Source organism: Delphinapterus leucas, chromosome 2, assembly GCF_059928025.1.
Source record: "Delphinapterus leucas isolate spDelLeu-1000000601 "Yukka" chromosome 2, BTC_Dleu_Yukka2, whole genome shotgun sequence".
Taxonomy (NCBI): domain Eukaryota; kingdom Metazoa; phylum Chordata; class Mammalia; order Artiodactyla; family Monodontidae; genus Delphinapterus; species Delphinapterus leucas.
The window spans coordinates 72,914,282-72,934,052 of record NC_143130.1 but is presented as its reverse complement, the minus strand read 5'-3'; the positions used below and the strand labels follow the sequence as shown (position 1 = coordinate 72,934,052).

The 19,771-nt window shown below is 52.7% G+C and overlaps 2 protein-coding genes across 2 annotated transcripts; one reads left to right on the top strand and one right to left on the bottom strand.

Moving 5' to 3' along the window:
* The first annotated feature begins 982 nt into the window (after nucleotides 1-982).
* SLC51B (SLC51 subunit beta) lies at nucleotides 983-5,299 on the top strand. The gene is given in 3 exon segments (XM_022580182.3): nucleotides 983-1,288; nucleotides 2,344-2,434; nucleotides 4,970-5,299. Coding segments are annotated over 3 exon segments (393 nt in total). The 5' UTR covers nucleotides 983-1,191; the 3' UTR covers nucleotides 5,175-5,299.
* RASL12 (RAS like family 12) lies at nucleotides 4,555-19,442 on the bottom strand. The gene is made up of 6 exons (XM_022579770.3): nucleotides 19,348-19,442; nucleotides 18,869-18,978; nucleotides 16,885-16,941; nucleotides 10,846-10,919; nucleotides 9,932-10,122; nucleotides 4,555-7,243 (listed from the first exon to the last, which is right to left on the bottom strand). Exons 1-6 carry the CDS (start codon nucleotides 19,422-19,424, stop codon nucleotides 6,868-6,870), a joined length of 885 nt encoding a protein of 294 aa, XP_022435478.2. The 5' UTR covers nucleotides 19,425-19,442; the 3' UTR covers nucleotides 4,555-6,867.
* Between the last annotated feature and the right edge of the window lie 329 nt (nucleotides 19,443-19,771).

The window sequence follows — 19,771 nt, the reverse complement described above, 5'->3', positions numbered from 1 at the left end:
GCTGGAGAGTTGGAGAAAACTCTTGATGGCAATCTTTTTATTAGTACCTTGTTCTTCTGTTTGGCTGTTTGCCATCCATTTGTTTTCGGATGTTCCTGGCTGAGCCTCCAAAGGCTATTTTGGAGTGGAAGGCAGTGTCAGAGCGGGGGGACTTGAGATGGCCTCTGGCCTCTCTTGTTCTCTCTTTGCCTCATTGTCTTTTTAGCCCTATGACATGATTTCATGATTGGTCTGTTCAAAACCCTTCTCCTGTTTTATTTCTTTACTTGGATCTCCATTTCTGTTACCTTTTTCTTCTCCCCACCCCCAGTGATAATTATCCTAATGTGTTGAATGTGTCTTTTTAAAAACGTGTTTTTGTAAAATGTGTGTTGTTGTTTTGTGTGCATATGTGAATTTTCATAAACGGTGTGGCATGCCCCCTTATGATCCTCAGGGATACTTTCTTTGAGATATAAATACACTCAGGAGTAGAACTGCTGGGTCATGTGTACACTTACTTTGACTAATTTGCTCCCTAGATGGCTGCCCCAGTCTACACGCCCTGGCAGTGCCTAAGGCTATAGCCCCAGAGCCCTGCCAACACATAGCATTATCTACCTTCCAAACTATGCCAATCTAACAGATGTCAAGTGGTGTTTCATTTTGTTTTAATTTTCATTCTTGTTATTGCCAAAGAGTTTATTTTCATATTCTTGCTAGCCTTTTGGGTTTCCTATTTTGTAAACTGCCTGTTTATATCCTTTACACATTTATTAGGATTCTAGTCTTTTTCTTCTTAATTTGCGAGAATTCTTTGTATATTCTAGATATCAGTTTCTCCTTGGAGAATGGGAGTCCCCTGCAAGAGTCCCACAGCCCATCAGTGGCTCAGTCCTCCTCACTCCCAGGTCTTCCCCACACATGATGAGTTTTCATAAAGATCTGAGTGACTCCCACTTCTATGGTCTCTGCTTCTCCAGGCCCCACCTGTTCCGGGAGTTCCAGCTGTTTTGGTCTGAGGGGAGCTGGGTTTGGGCAGGGAGGGGAGAGTAAACTGGGGTGGGATACCCAGTCATGCTCTCTGCTTTGTCTCCAGCAGGCTTTGGGGCTTTGCAAAGAGCCAGAGCCTAGGAGGCCAGGAGAGCACCTGGGGGCGAAGGGGCCTAAGGAATTTGTTGTCAGAAACATATCCCAACCAGGAGCAGTGGCATGGGCTACAATGAGGAGCTTACTGGAGCCCCACCTGGCACCGAGGTGCCTCAGGAGCTGCTGGAAGAAATGCTTTGGTTTTTTCGTGTAGAAGATGGTAAGTGGTGGACACAACACAAAGAGAGGAATCTGGTTGAAGCCCCCTTCATGGTCCCCTCCTCTGCAGCAGACTGCACGTTTCCTCTAAGCCAGGGACTGAGGCTGAGGGGTCTCACTACCCAGAGGGGTCTGGCTAAATTGCACCCTCCTCTTCTCAGGGCTGGCCACTCATTTACTCATGCATCCTGTCATTCACAAATATTTATTAGGTTCCTTCTGTGCACCAGGCACTGTTCTCAGCACTGGGGTTACAGAAGGGAAAAAACAAAAATCTCCGCCCTCATGGAGCATACCTGCTAGTGAAAGAGACAGAAAATCAACAAATGACTAAAATGCACGGTGTGCTGGCGATGCATAATACAGAGAAAAACTAAGCGGAGAAAGGGAATAGCAGGTGTGCTGCAGGGAACATAATGTGGTCAAGGAAGGCCTCCCTAAGAAGGGGGTGTTTGAGTAAAGTTTGCAGGAGGTGAAGGAATTAGCCATGCAGATTATGTGGGGGAAGAACACTCCTGGTAGAGGGAACAGCAAACACAAAAGCTCTGAAGCTAGATCCTGCCTCACTTGGGTACAGTGTGGACCAATCTTGATTATCCAGATTCAGATTAGCCACTTCACACATTGTCTGTGGGCAATGTGTTGAATCCAATTTAACTGCCACCCCTTCTTTCTTTCCTCCCTCCCTCCTTCCCTCCCTCCCTCCCTTCCTTCCTTTTCCCCTTGTACTGCACTTGGCTAGCTCCTAGCAAAACTCTGAAGACTGTGAAGTTTATCTTCAACCACACTCCTCCTTTGCCCACTATTATTACCCAGCTGCAGTGCTGTCTCCCCCAGGTAGATGAGAGCTTCTTCAGAGCAGAGATCTTATCTCCCTCTCCCCGCCCAACACTGGACTGGGAGTTCCCGCAGGGCAGGGGGCTCATTTTCAGCTTAGAGTCTCTCTACGATACCTGGCCCACAGCACAGGAAGGTTGATGCTGTGAGCTGGTCTGTTAGGGGCCTGAAGGGCACCCAGCCTCTCCTCAAGGCTCTGTCCTGTGTGTCCCTCCCCAGCAACTCCTTGGAATAGTTCCATGTTTGCCCTGGTGGCCGTGGTGGTCGTGATAAGCATTGTCTTCTTGGGAAGGAACACCCAGGCAAACAGGTGAGGAGCTGGTCTGGGGGTGGTCTCTGGAGGGGGTGGGCCCTGCCCTCCCAAAGGAAACCTAGAGAGGGGTCATCTAGGAGCCTTGGCTGTCCACCCTTTGGGACAGCAAAAAGCATCCTTTAGGGTCCTTTGAGAACCCAAAGCTGCTGAAAAACTGGCAACTGTCCCTGATGACCACTCCTTGGCCCTGGCCAGCAAACAGGGCACGGGCTGGTGGTGTATCTCAGAAGTCAGGATCTCTGGCTCTGGAGTCACACAACCTGGGTTCAAATTCCAGTTCTGCCACTCAGTAGCTGGGCAAGACGCTCAGTATCTCCAAGCCAGCTTCTTCTTCTATAAATGGCAGTAATAACGGATCCCCTCCTCCTAGGATTGTGGCGAGTGCACAGTGGGGGCTTTTGCAGAGTTAGGGCTGTTCTTAAAGGGGAAAGCCTTGTGCTGCTCCAAGGCCAAATGCAGGGCACGGAAAGAGACCTAAGGTCAGTCAGTGTTCCTGGGGTAATTTTGACATCTTTATAACAACAGTACTCCTTAACCCTGGATACACAACCAAATCACCTGAGGAGGAACATTAAAAACACAGAAATCTGTACCTCGCCTTGGAGATTCTGACACAAAGGGTGGGACCTGGGCATTGGCATTTTGTTAAACTCTCTGGATGATTCCAGGGCTAACTTCTGAGAGCTCCTTGAAGGCAGGGACCACATTTCACTCAACTTTGTTTCCCCAAGCAACTGGCACAAAGTCTAGCTCTAGAAGTTATTCAATAAATGCTTGGTTCACTCATTCCCATTCATTCAATAATTACTATAGCCCTAGTAACTAGCAGTAACTTTGAAACAATAATAATGAGAATCTCTCCCTCAGATCTGTATCATGTTTTACAATTTTAAAGGCACCTTCACATTCTCTCACTTGATCAAGACAGCCCTGTAAGGTGGGGTTGGCACAAATTACCTATTCCCACTGTACAGAATAAGGTCACTGAGGATCCGTGGAAGGGTTGGCCTAACCTTCCTATAGCTCTTCCTTCTGTGCTATATTTTATGTCATCTATGAATCCTCCACACAGTTCTGCTGTAAAGCCAGAAAGAAAGAACCCAGTGCCCTTTGCTCACATTGTTAACTAGTCGTTATGAACTGCTATGGCCCAGTCATCATTCGTTCCACAGAATAAGCTGAGCACCTGCCCTGCGCTAAGCTCCGCACTGAGAGCGGGGGCTGCGGGGCTGGGCAAGATAGATTCAGCCCTGGTCTTATGGAGTTTACAGTTTGGTGGGGAGATAATTGTAGTTTAGAGTGACGGGTGGCGACTGTGGGACATACAGAGTATTGTGGGAGCACAGAGATGGGATCTGGGGCCTGCGGGGCAAAAAGAGAGAGAGCGAGGGTGGGCTATGGAAGCCTTCCAGACCAAGGGACAGCACACACCAAGCTCGAGGAGGGAGGAGGAGGGCCCGTGAGGCTGCAGTGTGGAGTGTGGGGAGGGCAGGGGGAGAAGGAGGCCAAGAGGCAGCAGAGCCCAGAGTGAACAGGCCCTGGGGGCCATCCTAAGGAGTTCAGGTTCTAGCCCATGGGCATTGCGGAGCCAAAGAAGAGCTCTGCACAGGGACATGAACGGCTTATGTTTTAGCAAGATCAGTCTGGATGCAGGATATAAAAAGACCCAGAGGGTAGAGCCTCTAAGAAGGTGACCTTTCCTCTCTCACCCTGTCAGGAAGCATCCCCCTCGACAAGGTCACTTCAGAGACAAGGCAGGTGTCCTCAGAAGCAGCAGACACGGAGATACTCCCCTGTGGCCCAAGCAGATTGGGCGGTCGGCTCTAACCACAGCCGGGTCCCTCTACTATGGCCAGGAAACCTAGACGTGGATACTTTGAGTAGGACCACCTCAGAGGGGAGACATTTGGGAAGGTTATTGGAAGGAAGACTGGATCTTGAATGCCAGGTTAAGGAAGTGGGAGTGGGGAGCCACTGACGGCGCTTGAGCTGGGGAGTGGTGTGTACGCACAGGGACTTTAGAATCATGATTTGGCGTGTGTAGGCCAGTTTGGAGAAGTGAGCACCTAGCGGCAGGAAGATTAGTTAGGAATTTCCTGAGGCAGCTTGTCTAGAGATGGGGTGGAGTGAGGGTGGGGATGGGGTGTGGGGTGACAAGGACCTGCACTAAGTAGGACGACAGCCCTGCGATGAGAAAATGTGGTTTGGTGAAAAGAACACGGGACTCAGGGTCAGGAAACTTAAACGCACGTCCCAGGCATGTGCTCCTTTGGCCCTCTGAGCCACATTACATCACCTGTAAGGGGAGCAATAGTAGTTGAGCTCACAGGTGGCGCTGAGGATTTGGTAAGGTGACACACAGACAAGTGTAAGATGTTTCTCTGCCAAAAACCATGGCACCATCTCGGCTTCTCCCGCAACTGTTCCCAGAACTGGGTACTGGATTTCTACCTCAAACTCACTAACCCACCTGGGAGACCCAGTCCCCCAACTCAGGGAACTCACATTCCATAGTGTTTTCTCTCCTCCCAGAAATCAAAAGAGGCTGCCACCAGAAAAACAAACTCCAGAAGTCCTGTACTTGGCCGAGGCCAGAAACAAAGATGACAACAACCTGACCATCCTAAGAGAGACTTTGCTCTCAGAAAAGCCAAAGTTGGCCCAGGTGGAAGTGGACGTAAAAGACAGTGATGTGCCGCCAGTCATTCTTCCGGACCCCTGAGAATCTGAGAGCTAGTTAGGGTGCAGGGCAGTGCCCCCGTGGTGTTAGCAGACAGTGAGTGAACTGCCATCAAACCAAAGCCCTGTTAGGAAAAAAACGAACAAAACCTTTTTATTAAAATGCTTCTGGATGTGGGCAGTTGGAATTGCATAGTCTGTTCAATTGGCAGTGGTCCACACACAAGCGGCTTGAAACAAAAGTGCAAAATCCAGAGCCAGCCTGTGGGTCAGGAAGCCTGGCCAGGACTCCTCACGTGGCCTTGAGGAGTTCACAGCCTCCCTCTGACCTCGGCTTCTCCGTCTGCAGAAGGTGGCTGAAGCCTGGGCAAGAGCTATTGTTTTCAATCCAAGCTCCTGGAAGGGCTGAGTGAGGAAGGGGCAGGATTCTGGACTCAGAATCCCCTCCCCCTCCCTTCCCCCACCACAGGCCACTCCTCTACCTGCTGGTCTGCTGAGGGTCCGTGAAAGACTTCCTTTGGGTCAGGGGCCCTGGCCCTGTAGAGAGCTAGAAAACTAAGAGAGCTAGAAAGAGAGAGAGCTAGAGAACTAAGAAACTCCCTGGCTCTGAGACCCTTCTCTTGCTAACCGTGGGATCCCAAAGGAGTGTCGCGATCCCGTGTCTGAGCCACCGTGTTGCAGTATAAGCTGTGGTGGCAACCCCAAATAATTTATGCAAAAATTTGCTTTATGAACCAAAAATGCTTTAGGTAGTATCTTACAAAAGTGGACTTTGAACACGCAGACCCATTGCCAAGGGTACTAGGTCCTGCCGCACCAGACTACAAACAGAAAAGTGTGTTTCTCCCTACTGGATGTCTGATACAGCCAGTTGTGGGCTCCCTGGAGTCCTGGGTGATTGTCACTGGAGAGAATGACTTTGTTCTGCAGTTTTGATCAGTAAACTTGAGAAGGCAGGTCCTGAGGGCCTGCGGACAGAGTCCTTGATTTAAGGTTGTAAAATACGGGGGCCCTGCCTCCTGGTGGAAACACACAGGAGGCTCCCTACACTGGCCTACCCGCGGCCCTCTCCCTCTGTCCTCATTGAGAGGCAAAGGACTGGAAATAGGCCTTCCCAGGACACCTTTGCTTCTCAGAAACAGGCTGTCCCGTAGGATTATTGCAACTAGATTTTACTTGGATAAACTGTGAGGTTTGTTGCCTGGGGGTTCTGTGAAGTCAGAAGGCAAGGGGAGGGCCAGGCTCTGGCCCTGCAAAACCTGCAGCTGCCCTGCCCTTCCCGTCCACCAGGAGGTGCTGGGACCTCAGGGCAGGATGCTCTCAGGCCCACACTTATGCAGTGCCTCCTGAAGCTGTCCACCCAGAGCTGTCCACCAGGGGCCACATCAGGCCTGGCTGTAGATGGAGCAGGAAGGGGTGATGGTGCCATGATGGATGCTGCAATTTCCTTCCGCTTCAGGCTGACCCCAGGTCTCTGCGTTGTCACAGTGGCTGTTTCCTTCAGGGTGAGGGAATGCGGTGGTTACCATGGAAACCAAGGTCTGGAGGGAATAGGAGCAGAATTTCTGCCTGTCCCTATTGCTCCTACAGTGAACTGGGTGTCAGGGACACTGCCTGGTGCTGGAGGAGGGGTCAGCTGTCCACCAGAGGGTGAGGGCTGCTGTTCCATCAGAAGGAAAGCCGGTGGTGAGAAGCCAGCTCCTGCCCTGCAGACTGCCCAGTGCTGAGCCTGGAATCCTAAGCAGGGGCCCTCAGAAGATCTTGAAGCCCTTCAACAGTGTCAGGGTGGGTGCCTTGCGCTTGCTCTGAGCCCGGGATGACTTTACAGTGACCAGCTTGGCCTGGGCCACAGCAGGCATCTCCTTCAGGCTAGCAGTAGAAAGTGTGTTGAAGGCGCAGCTGGCCAGCCCGTGCCGGGCCGTGAGTGGAGCCTGGTAATGCAGGGACCTCTCCTCGGAGATGAAGAGGGGCCTGGCCAGGGAGTTCTTCTCCATCTCCCGCCGTGCCTCCCGTACTGCCTCGTGGAAGACGTGCTGCACATGCTCGAAGTCCAGGCAGGCAGAGACCTCGAAAAACAGGCACCCGAACCTGCCCGCCAAGGCCACGCCCTCTGCCTGAGTGACCTGCCTGGCGGGGAAGCAGGGTGAGGCGGGGTCAGGAACGTGCATCCAAGTCAGGCAGGCCCAGGCCTACACCTGGATCCTCACTTACTAGCTCGGTGACCATCTTCATCTCTCTGAGGCTCAGTTTTCTCATCAGTAAAATGGGATAATGAGAGCTGCCTCTCAGGGTTGTTAAGATTAAGAAGACGATTTGTGTCAAGTGCCTATAGCACAGTCCCTGCTTAATAAATGGTGGCTGATGTCACCGAAGCCAGAATTTCAGAACGAGGCCGAGGGGAAGGGAGAAGCTGGCCCAAAGTCCCTGGCTAGACCCTGCCTGTGGCCAGAGGAAGATGGGTATTCCCAGCCCCACATCTCCTTGACTCCCTTGGTCAGGAAATGAGCCACCCTCAGCCCTGGCATGTGGGATCAGCTCTGGGGAAAGGCAGTGGTCTGGTTGGAAGGATGTGAGACCACAGTGTCCACAGAGGCCTGGTGGGCCGAGGTCCTGACTCAGGACGCCTGTGGTCGGCAGAGGTCTCAGGGCTCGTGGCAGGGAGTTTTGTCTGCTTGCCCAGGAGAGAGGCAGGAGAGAGCAAGGGTGACAGCACGAGAGAGGAAGGGTGACAGCACGAGAGAGGGAGCAGCACCTATTCTCAGCTTCATCCTGTACCACTTCCCATGATGATGGGATCGAGTATTTGTAACTAGGAAGGTCCTGAAAGCCATGGGAATCAGGGTGAGAGAAAAATACTGGCCCTTGGATAGGTCAGATGTCCAGAAGAGGCAGGGGGCAGGCGGGGGGAGGGGTCCCTGAGGGCTAGAGGCCAAGGTTTCAATGGCTAAATCTCACTGCTGAGCTGCCTCACCTGCCATTCCTGAGGACAGTGGCGCAGCCTGGGAGCTGAGAGGGGACACCAGGGTGGGTATGGCGGGAAAAGGTTTCTGAGCCAAGGTTAATTTGGCAGGAGCAAAGGCTGGAAGTGGGCTAGCTCAACAGACAGAGGGAATGACTGGGACAAAAGGGTCAAGGACAGAGCACCTGATCCATTCCCCAACCAGGGTTGGTGTCCTGTCAGCTCACAGGTTCCTGAGGAACTCCTTTTGAAAGAATACTTGGTATTATGTGCCTTTGTGATGAACTTGAATCTGAAACTTTGTCATTGTGGGGCTTGAATAATGAGCTTTCGGAAACAAGAACCCCATACGTGCATGTGTGTGCGTGAATGGATGAGCCGGGCATATAACATTATTACCCTTTTTCTTATTTTGGCGTAGCCTAGCGAAAATGTTATCAGTGGTTATCACCGCTCTAACCCACATTTTACCCTTTAGCTGCAAGACACTCATGGGAGACACTGACCAATGCTCAGCTAAAAATTACATTGTCTGTGCCCATCAAATCCTGACCTACCAACCTCGGGACTTGACCAAAGAAGGAAGTGGGGACAAATCTCATGACTCCTTCTTAGGGAAACGATGCTGCTTTGCTCTTTGCCCCCAAACCACTTTTGGACAATCCCACTGGTAAATATTGGGACCAAAACAGTGGCCTAGTTCTTTTCCCTCATATTTAAAACTGGTTTATTCACAATCCAGTCTTCTGATCCCTATTCTAGGCTCTGAGGGATCTGTGATTCCTCAAAGACTACCTTTTGGCTTTAAGATCACACAACTTTGCTCATTCCCTGAGACGGAATTTGTCTGGGTCTGAGGGTCTGCCCACCTTTGAAGGCTCCTACCGTGAGCACCCTTTATGAGACCACACCCCATTTCCCCACTGCCCATCAGCTCCAATCTATATTAAGTGTTCCCTCCTTCCTAACATCAGTCAGTGGGCCTTTGGGGCCTGGGGAAGCAGGAGTGACCAGCCCTGAGAAGGAAGGGACGGGAGGAAGGCTGGTGGGGGGTGCCCTACCTCGCAGGTGGACTGGCCACACAGGACGGATGTGCTGGAGAGGGCCAGTGGGGTCACTCATCAGGTGGAGGCATCACAGTCTCAAACGCCTCAGGGGCCAGGCGGGCAACTTGGATGTGTGGGGAGGGTGGAGGTAAGCCACGGGGAGTGTGAGGCCTGTGTTCAGCTGGAGGGGGCACGCCCCGCCTCGAAGCATTCCAATTCCGGCTCTTTTAAAACACTGTGCCAGCCAAGCAAACTACGGCTGCAGCACTCAGTGGCCATCTGTCCTCTGGCCCAGTCTGTGGTCTCCGATTCAACTCCAACTCTTTCTAAGAGAACCTGCCCTCAGCACAGCCAACTGTGGGAATGAGCCTGGGGACCACGCTTGGGTGAGGCGAAAGCTGGTTGGACCAGGGCAGACACCTGACCCAGGTGGCCAATTAGAGCCTCTCTCCCCAGAATTGGAATTGGGCACTGGATGACCAGCCAGCTGTGGGGAGTGGAAACAGAAGGTCATATAGTCTCAGGAAAGAAAGGGTGAGGCTGAGAGAGACCTCAGAGCCTCAGGAGGATGGGAGGAGTGGCCTCTCTTCTGACATGCAGGGTCCAGCCCCTGCGCAGCCCAGATGCTCTTCCCTTCCTGCCCTTGGCTGCCTGGAAGCCCTGCCCACTGTATCCTTACAACACACCCCCTTCTATCTACATCCAAGGGGATTACTCTTCTTAGCAGCCAAATAATCCCTGAAGATGACACCGCTTTTACGAGAAAGGAGAAGGCGAGCTCTAGGATGTGGGACAAAGTGCCGCACTCACCTGTACTGGGCCATGTCCAGCTTGTTGCCCAGCAGCAGAGCAGGGTAGCTGCGCTGTGTCTCCTTCTCATGCAGAGCAAGCAGCTCCAGGTAGCTGCTGCTGCCCTCGAAGCTCTGGCGGCTGTCGACGCTGTACACCACCAGGAAGGCATGGGCCCAGTTCAGGTAGCGCTCACAGTTCCTGGGGGTGTCCTGGGGCAAAGGAGGGCAGCCTCTGTCAGGGGCAGAGGAGGCCAGGGTAAAGGCCTTCACCTGAGCTGTCTCATCCCACTTCCCCGCCCCCTGCATCTCTGTATATTGTTCCCCAGCAGGGCCCTTTTCAAAGGGGCACTTGAGTGTGGATTTGGCTTGTTGTGAAAGGAGGCATTGTTTCTGAGCCTCACTCCCACCACCCAGCCACAGACTTGGAGACCTTGGCCTCTGGGGCACAGAGCCAAGACTTTGGCATGGCCCCTACAGAGACCCGGCTGTGCCTGGGCACTGCTGGTTTTGGGTCAGGTTCATGGTGCCCCTTTGGCTTTTGAGAAGAACTGGCATCCAGCCTTGGCAGGGGGTGGTGAGGACACAGGGAGATGTACGTACTGGGCGGCGGGGCAGGGTTGGGCCAGGGGAGCCTCTGTGTAAACACGTGTGTGCACCTGTCTCCACATGTACACAGGCATCAAGCCCCAGAGCACAGAATCTCAGAGCTGACACCAACAATCATCAGGTCTCCCCAGGCCCCTTCCTATCCCTTCTCATTTGGCACATCAATAGATTCAGGCCCAGAGAGGTCAGCACCTCAATCAGGGACGCATAGCAAATTGGAGCTTAAAAGGTTTACAGATTCCCATCTGAGGTCCACACTCTGGAAGCAGGACTTCCCAAGAGGCTGCACTGACTTCAGCTCTTCATGGGTCATGGGGGTAATGTTACCAGGTCTGCAGTGTCCATGACCCTCAGGTGGACAGACTGGTGGTCCACGGTCTCCTCAGAGCTGTAGGTGTCCTCTGCAACACAGACGGTCAGCCCAGTCAGAGGCAGGGCAGGCCACTCGATGGTAGGCTGGGTCTGAGTCCCAGCTTCCCTTTGCTGGATCCCTGTGCACCCCTGGGGGCCTTGCTCTGGGGCTGGCTGAGCCAGGACCACTGGAAAGACCCTGGCTCTCACCCACATGGAGGACATGGGCAGACCCTCCCACCAAGGAGATGCTGCTCCACCTGTCATGGCCCAGAGCACCCGAGGGCACTCACAGAACATGCCACAGGGTATGGGATTGTGTTCTGGGTCCACCCACCACACCTGTAGGATGGAGTGTGTGTGGCTCACGGGCCCAGTGAGCAGCAGAGGCCTCAGGAGCTGCACTGCCAGCCCCTCCCACCTGAACCCCAAGCTTCTCCACCCCCTTCTCTCCAACCACAGTACCTGGCCCACAGGAAGACCCCAAGGACAATCAGGACAACCCTCTGGCCCCCGGTGGGGAAGGGACAAGAAAGGAGAAGCACACAACATGATTAAGGCAGGGGCCGGGGGCGGGGGGCGGGGAGGTGGGTCAGACCCTGTTTAGGAGACCCGAGAAGGAGGGGCAGGGGATGGGGGAGGGAAGGACTGGGAGTTTGGGATTAGCAGAGGTGAACGATTATATACAGGATGGATAAACAACAAGGTCCTACTGTATAGCACAGAGAACTATATTCAATATCCTGTAATAAACCATAATGGAAAAGAATATTTTAAAAAATGTCTCTGTGGGCTTCCCTGGTGGTGCAGTGGTTGAGAGTCTGCCTGCCGATGCAGGGGACCCAGGTCCGTGCCCGGGTCAGGGAAGATCCCACATGCCGCGGAGCGGCTGGGCCCATGAGCCATGGCCGCTGAGCCTGCGCGTCCGGGGCCTGTGCTCCGCAACGGGAGAGGCACAACAGTGAGAGGCCCGCGTGCCACAAAAAAAAAAAAAAAAAAAAGTCTGTGTATAACTGAGTCACTTTGCTGTACAGCAGAAACTGGCACAATGTTGTAAATCAACTATATTTCAATAAAGAAAAAGAAGTCCCAAGAAGGTTTTACAAGTAATCCTTGTCAAAATAATAGCAGAGGAATCTAGGATGGTTGAAAGTTTTAGGTTGGAGATGGGAATCAAACCCAACTTCAGCTACTTTTTAGCTGTGTGCCTTGGTCAGGTCATTTCAGCATTCTGAGACTGTTTCCTCATTTTAAAATAGGGATGATGTGATAACACTGGCTAACAGTTTTCAGGTTTTTACTCCGTGCCAGGCGCTGTGCTGAATGCTTGTCCCTGCACCATTCACAGGGCTGCATGAGGACTGGATGGGCCCCTAGGCATGGGGCCTGGCCCTCCACAAATGCCCAGTAAAGGACAGTGGGGACATAGTGCTCCAAAGTTTCCAGGGCAGGTTCACATTCCTAGGTGATTTTTTTTACTTTTTATTTTGAAATAATTTTAGACTCATGTAGAAGTTGCAAAATAGTACAGAGAGTTCCTGTGTACTCTTCCCCCCCCCCAATGTTAGCACCTTACATAACCATAGTACAATGGTCAAAACCAGGAAATTGACATCGGTACCATACTATGAACTACACCACTGACCTTATTTGGATTTCATAAGTTTTTACAAATTGTTTTCTCTAAGTTCTCATGACCTCAAACCTGAGAAAGTATCAAGTGGCCAGGCCTGCAAAGAGGACCTCGCTGTCACAATCATTCTCCCTACCCCCAAATTTCCCCTGTGCCACTGGCCCACACATGTGAGTGTACTTGGCCCTCACCTCTCCCTGGGGGTGGTGGTGCCCCTGTGCCCCAAGTGACCCCAAAGAAGAACCCTCTGGGCAGAACTGGAGCCCTCTCTGCCTGTTGGTAGCAGCCACTGGGAGAAGAGTACCCCCCAGCCGTGGCGGAATTCTCTCTGAGGGCCATTGGCAGCTAAGCCAGGCCTGGACACACGCCAGGTCCACTAGCAGCCGGCAGGAGTCATAGACAGCTCCCGTCCCCAGCCTGCTGTGGGGACTTGGATAAATAGCCGTTCTTGTTCAAAGACAAAAAAAAAAAAACCTCATGGAAAATATGCCCCAAATGTTTAACTATATTTGGTGCAAGAAGAGCTGCCCCTGGATACCTATATCTCCTTCAGATTTTTCTTTATTTTCCTGCCAGAGTTGTCTGATGCATGCATTTTAGGTGCTTCCCAGCTTCTGTGCCCAAACAGGCACCATGCTGTGCCCAGCCCAAGGAAATATATTAGCCCAACCTTGGTCTCCTACAGTCCCTTAAATGCAACAGCCTTTTGAGGTTGCTGTTAGCTCTTCCATAGAGAGATGACAGGAAGGTGAGGCCCAGAAAAGAAGAGAACTCTCCCACAGCCACACAGCACCCTATCAGAAGGAACTTGAACTTGGGGCTCTACAGTGGGACCCCCTCACTCCCTCTGCTCAGTGGACAAGCCAATTCTCCAGCTCTATCTGTGCAGAATACAGGGAAAGAGCAGAAGCTCCCCGTCCAGCTGAGGCCGTGGAACATGCATGGGCAAAGTGGAGAAGGCTCAGAGGTCATGAAATCATCTTATCCAGCTCCCTCCCCCTTTGCAAGTGAGGTGACTCCAGGGGCTGGGGGTGCAGTGGGGGCTCCTTTCCAAGTCACAGTAATGCCCTGCCTCCCCATCCCAAAGTCCCTGCCCTCTGGTCATTCTAGAGTCCTTTAGTAAATACGGGTTTCATAACTGCTAGTTCTAAATAACATTCTTAGGACTTAAATGCTGAGAAAAGATCCCTTTCCTAAAGTATTTTTCTCTCATTTACAGCAATAATTTTTAAAATGTCACTAAAGGAGCTCTGGTCAGAGTGTGTATGGGATGATGCTTCAGAAATGGTGCCAGTACCCTTGTTGGAGCAGGATGAGGAGAAGAGCGGTGAGAAGCTTGTCATTCTGCCCTGGGCAAACCAGGCGAGATGCCCCCAATCCCTCTGTGAGAGGAGGGTGTCCTCCTGGATACCCCTGCTCGCTTCCTGGAGTGCTCAGCACAGGTGAAGCCCTTTCACAGGCACTGACTCTCTTGGCTCCTACCAACTCTAACAGTCACAACCTATAACAAGGCACAGCTCACACACAGAGCACAGTCTATTAGTCCTATCTTCCAAATGGGGAAACCAAGGCTCAGAGAGCCCAGTGCCACACAGACTTCTGACTTCAGGTCCTCGATAGCATAAGGCCACCCTTAGTGAAGGGCAACTGGAGTGGTGTCTCATCTTCCTTTGTACCTGAGGTTCTCCATGATCTTAGGCAAACCACTGAGCCCTCTCTGCCTCAGTTTCTTTACCTGTAAAATGGGGATAATAATAGGAGCTCTTCTTTAAAGGGTAATCCTAAAACCAAAATTCAAATCCCATGTTTAACAGCATCTGTGTTGTGCCTAGCACTGCACTCCAAGCTGGAGATAGGAATGAACATCACAGGTGTCCACCCTCAAGAGGCCCCTTTGAGCTCAAGCTCTTGGAAGGTGTTTGAAAAGGGGGGGGGGGGGAAGGGCGGGGCTTCCCTGGTGGCGCAGTGGTTGAGAGTCCGCCTGCCGATGCAGGGAACACGGGTTCGTGCCCCGGTCCGGGAAGATCCCACATGCCGCGGAGCGGCTGGGCCTGTGAGCCATGGCCGCTGAGCCTGCGCGGCCGGAGCCTGTGCTCCGCAATGGGAGAGGCCACAACAGTGAGAGGCCCGTGTACAGAAAAAAAAAGAAAAGGGGAAAGGGTGGTTTTACATCTCCACATGGCTAACTCTTCCTTGGACGCTCAGACCTTTCTCCACAGAAGGAAAGGCTCTGGTCCGAGAGTCCCCCCCTGTTGCTGGAACCAGCCATGGGATAGTGGTGGGAATGTTCAGACAGTGGACAGGACCCCCAAGGAGCAGCACTGGCCTCCCAGAATGGCCGACAGGAGAGCGTCTGGCCATCTCTCCAGCTCAGAAGCTCTCAGGGTGTGGTATGAGACAAAAGGCTGAGGTGACTAACCACTGTGGAGCTGCCACACCCCCGCCTCAGACCATCTGACCACGCATTCCCTTGCCAGTTCAGAACTCCAAAATTGCTCAACCAGGAAGCTCAAAGCACCACTGTAATAGGCACCTCTGGTGGGACCCTGCCTGAAGGGTATGGATGGGGGACAGGAAGAAGAGAGACTGGAGATAGGTTACCAAATAAAATACAAGATAACCAGTTAAATTTGAATTTCAGATAAACAGCTAATACTTTTTAGTATAAGTATGCTCCATGCAATATTTGAGGTAGGCAGAATCTGTCTTTTGAGCCACTGTCCTTGAGAATCTCCGTTTTCCCTTCCCAGACATCCCTGCTGTGTGCCTTCCCTTCCCACCCATTCCCCCACCCCGCCCATCTGACTTCGTGCTCCTGTGTCTCACTCCCCTGGGCACTGACCCCTGGTAATCGATGGGCTCCCCTCAGACCTGCTGGTGACCCTGGCCCACAAAGCTCCTTGGGCCTGCTTCCTCTGCTGTAGCCGAGGGGCTGTGTCAAAGCACAGGCGGTCACACCAAACTTTGAGGAACAAACCCCTTAAGGACTGTCCGCGAGTTGCCTGCCCTGCATTCCTGACTTAGCCAGGGGACTCCCTCTGCTTCCTCTGCTTGACCCCTGGGGTTCTGTGTAAGATCTCCGTGGAAGAGGGGATTCTGCTACGTAAGGAATAAATTCTAAAAACCACTGGACCAAGTAGCCTTGACATCCCTTCCTGCTCTGACACTGGGATTCAACATCCCAGCCCGGACTGAGGGGCTGAGGGGCACCAGTGGGCTGAGGAGCCCTTTCCTTCAGGCGTGAAGGGTGCATTCCACCAGAGGCCTGCTGTCGGTGGTGCTGCACTGTGGAGGTTTCATTTGTGGGACCCCAGGGTCCTCCCAGAGCCCTGGGTTTCCTCAGAGGGCCTTCAGGGGTTCCACAAACGCCTTATTCAATTCCTATGAAGGGGGAAGATAATCTAAGACTGCAACCCCCATTTCCAAAGAGCATCCAGACACCCCATTTTTCTCAGTGGAAAGTTTACCATAAAGAAATGCTATAAATGTGAGCTTTAAGTTACAGTTATATTAATAAAATTCTGCTTTTACGTATTTAGATATTGGGCTTCCATGTAAGAGGTTATTTGAGGAAAAGGTCCTGCTGCTAAAATTAATTTTCAGAAACAGTGATCTAATTAACTTGGGCGAATCTCAGCCACCACAGATGGGAAGCCATTTGAGGAGAAAGAAGGAAGGAGAAGTGAATACGCATTCAATGTCTCTGTGGGTCAAGTAGTACGCTACATCTTTTACATGTGTTATTTCTTTAATCCTCACAGTAATTCTCTGAGATAGGTATTTTTATGCCCATTTCACAGATGAGGAAACAGAAGCTCAGAGAGCTTAGGTGACTGCTTCAAAGGTGCACAGCCAATAAGTGACAGAGCCAGGATTCAAACTCAGCTCTGGCACCAGGGCATCCCTTTTTCCAATACACCATCATGATACAGCTACCAAACAAGACTAGTTCTCTTGTGTGGTTAAAAAACTGGTTTATAAGCCAGTATTACTAGGGAATTTCCCAAGTGTCTTGTCCAGCTTTTGTAGAAAAGTACACTGAATAACCATCTGGAAGAAAAACACTTAATGGATGTGCATATTCTGCAATGCTCAATTTTTTTTTTTTTAAGTTTCATCATACTTCATATTTTAGGGCAAAGCAACTTCTCTCAGTTCTCTTAATTGGGCTAACCCCCAAGTTGTCTGGGGTGAGCTGAGGAAGGGTACATTTTTGGAACTTAAAACATTTTGTCGCATGGACTGAGTCATCCTGGTGGCTCCTCCCCTCGTCCCCCAGATGTGTGGTCCTGGTCAGGCCTGGGCCCACCACGGCGGATGTGTGTTTGCAGGGGAGATCCAAGTGGGCACGGCAGGAGGGACAGGGGGGAGTGGGCCCTTACCCAAGTTGGGGTCATATTCGCTGATAAACCTCCTGGTCAGAAACTTCACCGTCAGGGCTGCAAGAAGGAGAAAGAAGTTGGCTCAGTCTCCCCATCGTGGCTGGCTGCTGGGCCCTGGAGCCTGCCCCTCTCATTTTAGGGAGGACTTATCTAGCCTTGTGACCCCTCTGCTCTCTGGAGAGCAGGGGAACTGGTTTGAGAGGCTCAGAGGAAACCAGAAATATGGGGAACCATGTCCTTCCCGGTTGCATTCTGGGATGTTTTATTTTGGAGGGGGATGGCGGCGAGAAAACAAATGAGAGGCAAGCCTAAGGGGCGTTTGTGAAGACCCTAACTAAGGGGTCTGGACCCAGGCAAGCAGTTACCTTAGGGTCAACTTGCTGAGACTCCAAGTGAAGAGAGACCTCCCCCACCCTTGACAAGGCACAAAGACTCTGAAGTGTGGAGGCATTTATCCCAGCTTTGGCTACAAGCCAAAGAGAGAGTAAGAGCTGAGTTATCAGTGGGTGATCTCTGGGAGGGATATGAACCCCCGAATCCCAAGTAAACACACTCTAGTCCTCAGTCCTCGAGTCTTGGCTCTAAGGCCTCCACACTCATCATGGGAGTGTCACAGAACATAAAACCTGGGGAAGTTCTCCCCAGGTGGAATGCATTAACAAGATTGATTTTGTTCAGAATTTAACCACATAAAGCTGAGGGCCAGCCCACTACTATACTGAACTCTTAAAAAGTAATGCAGTATTTTAAAGAAAACCCTTAAAATTCTTTCCCAGGATTCCTAACAGTGTCAGTTTGCAAACTAATACCCAGGGAATACATATTTTAAAATTTAAATTCTTTCATTCATGTAGTCACTGGCTAAACTGTACCAGTGACAGAGCCACAGATAACAATTTGATTTTCAAAGGGAAGAAGGCAAATCTTTTCTCTAGGAAAGCATGATCCAGAGTCCCATCTCTGAGCCAGGGGGCTGGCTTCAAAAGTGGAGAGGAGGCTCCCGGTGAGTCTCACAGCTGAGTCCATGATGGCCATTCACTACATGGCTGCAGCTGGAAAACAGCCAGGGGAGAAGCCCCCTCTGCCTTCCCCCCTTCAGCTGCCTGGGACTGGGAATGGCGGGGAGAGCGGTGAACCCTTTTTCTGGATCTTTGCCTATGGTGACACCCCCCACCCCCACCCCCTGGGCTCCAGCTGCCAAAGGTGGTGAAGGCAGAGTTCAGTGTTGATAGAAATGGCCTGAGTGTAAATCCAAGCGCTTTGTTCATTAAGAACAGGTCGGAGGCACCTGAGACCATAGTCCAATGTGTTTCCGTAAAGTCAAAAGAGGGGTTTGACTTGAAACAAATACATTTGATAAGAATTCACACTTTGTTCCAGAATCCCAGAGAACTGGGGTGGGGAGTGGGTAGCGGCCTCTCCCTGGGAAATCCCAAAAGCCAGCGACTTTTACCACCTCCCTTCAGGGGCCTGGGGCCCCTTCTCCCCTGGCCTAAATCAAGGAGCAGCAAGGCTGAGACTAAGCTCCGTAGGGGCCCTGGGCTGGGGATCAGTGCCTAACAGGTCCCTTTGGTGTCAGTCACCAGGGCTGACTGCTGGCCAGGAAGAGGAGATGGAGGGCGGTGAACGGCAAGGGGGAGACCAGCAGAGGACTGGGAGACACAGAGACAGAGGGGAGACAGCTGGGGTCACAGACAAGGAGCACACAGACACAGTCGGGAGACACAGAGGGAAAGACAGGCCAGGAAGAGAAGACAGCTGAGAGCTGGAGGAGCTGAAAACAAGCTGAGGGAGAACCAAGCAAGAGAAGCTGAGGCAAAGAAGGATACCATCACGGCGTCTCATCCAACCCACCTGGGCGCAGGAAGCTCCGAAAGCCAGTGGAAAAGCCTGCCCGCAAGCCCACAGCGCCCCGTTCCCTCCACCGCTCCCCGTCTCTCGCGTCCCCGCCTGACCCCTTCCCTCCCGCCCGCACCCCACTCACCGGACTTGCCCACTCCGCGGCGCCCCAGGATGGCCAAGTTGACCTCGAGGGGTGCGCTCTGCTGCCCGCTGCCCGCGCGGGGTTTCCCGAACACCGAGGACATGGCGACGCTGCGGAGGGGGAGACGGGTGCTGGCCTGAGGGCCCCGAGCAGCGTGCCCGCCCGTAGGGGCCCTCGGGAGCGAGTGGCGGCCTCTCTGGCACTCACGGCCCCGGCGGCGTCGGCCTCCCGGGCCCCGCGCCTAGCAGGCAGCCTTCCCGCGGCCAGGCCCGACCGCGCGGGGAGGAGGGGCCGGGGGAGCCCGGCGGGCGGGGCCGCCCGAGCGCCGCCAAACTCCTTGTAAGGGCTGCGGAGACCCCTGCGAGCGGAAAGGATCTCTGGCCGGCCGCGCCCCCCCAGGGCCTTGCTGGACCTCGAGGGCCGGGCGGCGCCGTCACCCTTCGGAGCGCCCCCAAGACCCGGCGGGAAAGGACAAGTACCAGAGAGAGGGAGGCCAGGGATAGGTGCACTGAAGGGAGGGATGTCTCCAGCCTTGTCTGAACCTCCACTCAGTCATTTCCCATCAGCAAGAAGATCCACCCCTCCCTTTGTTTTACCCAGCTGGCCCCGCCTCCTCCTCCGGGAAGCCTGCCGGGTTCAACTCCGAGCCTGGTCCTTTCTCTGGATCACAAACCAGCTCAGCCTTGGCACACAACTTCCCCGACCACATTACCCTGCCCTTCGGTGTGGGGACTCTCAGGCATCACTACAGAACCCGTAAAGAATCCTAGCTTCTGGGAACGGGGTGGGGGGGCGGGGGCGGAGCTGGGGGGAGACGACTTTACTAAGATTTCATGGCCAATCTGGGTCCAGCTTCAAGAAACCAAACCCATTCTGGATTATTGTTTTCTCTCTGATGGGAGC

Bases quoted from the DNA above. Each gene is read 5' to 3' on its own strand.
- RASL12 (XM_022579770.3), bottom strand. From the start codon at position 19,424: ATGACTGAGTGGAGGTTCAGACAAGGCTGGAGACATCCCTCCCTTCAG. The intron at 16,942-18,868 runs GTGAGTGGGGTG...TCCTTCTTGCAG, and splicing joins CCGCGGAGTGGGCAAGTCCG to CCCTGACGGTGAAGTTTCTG. The intron at 10,123-10,845 runs GTAACATTACCC...CCTTTGCCCCAG, and splicing joins TCATGGACACTGCAGACCTG to GACACCCCCAGGAACTGTGA.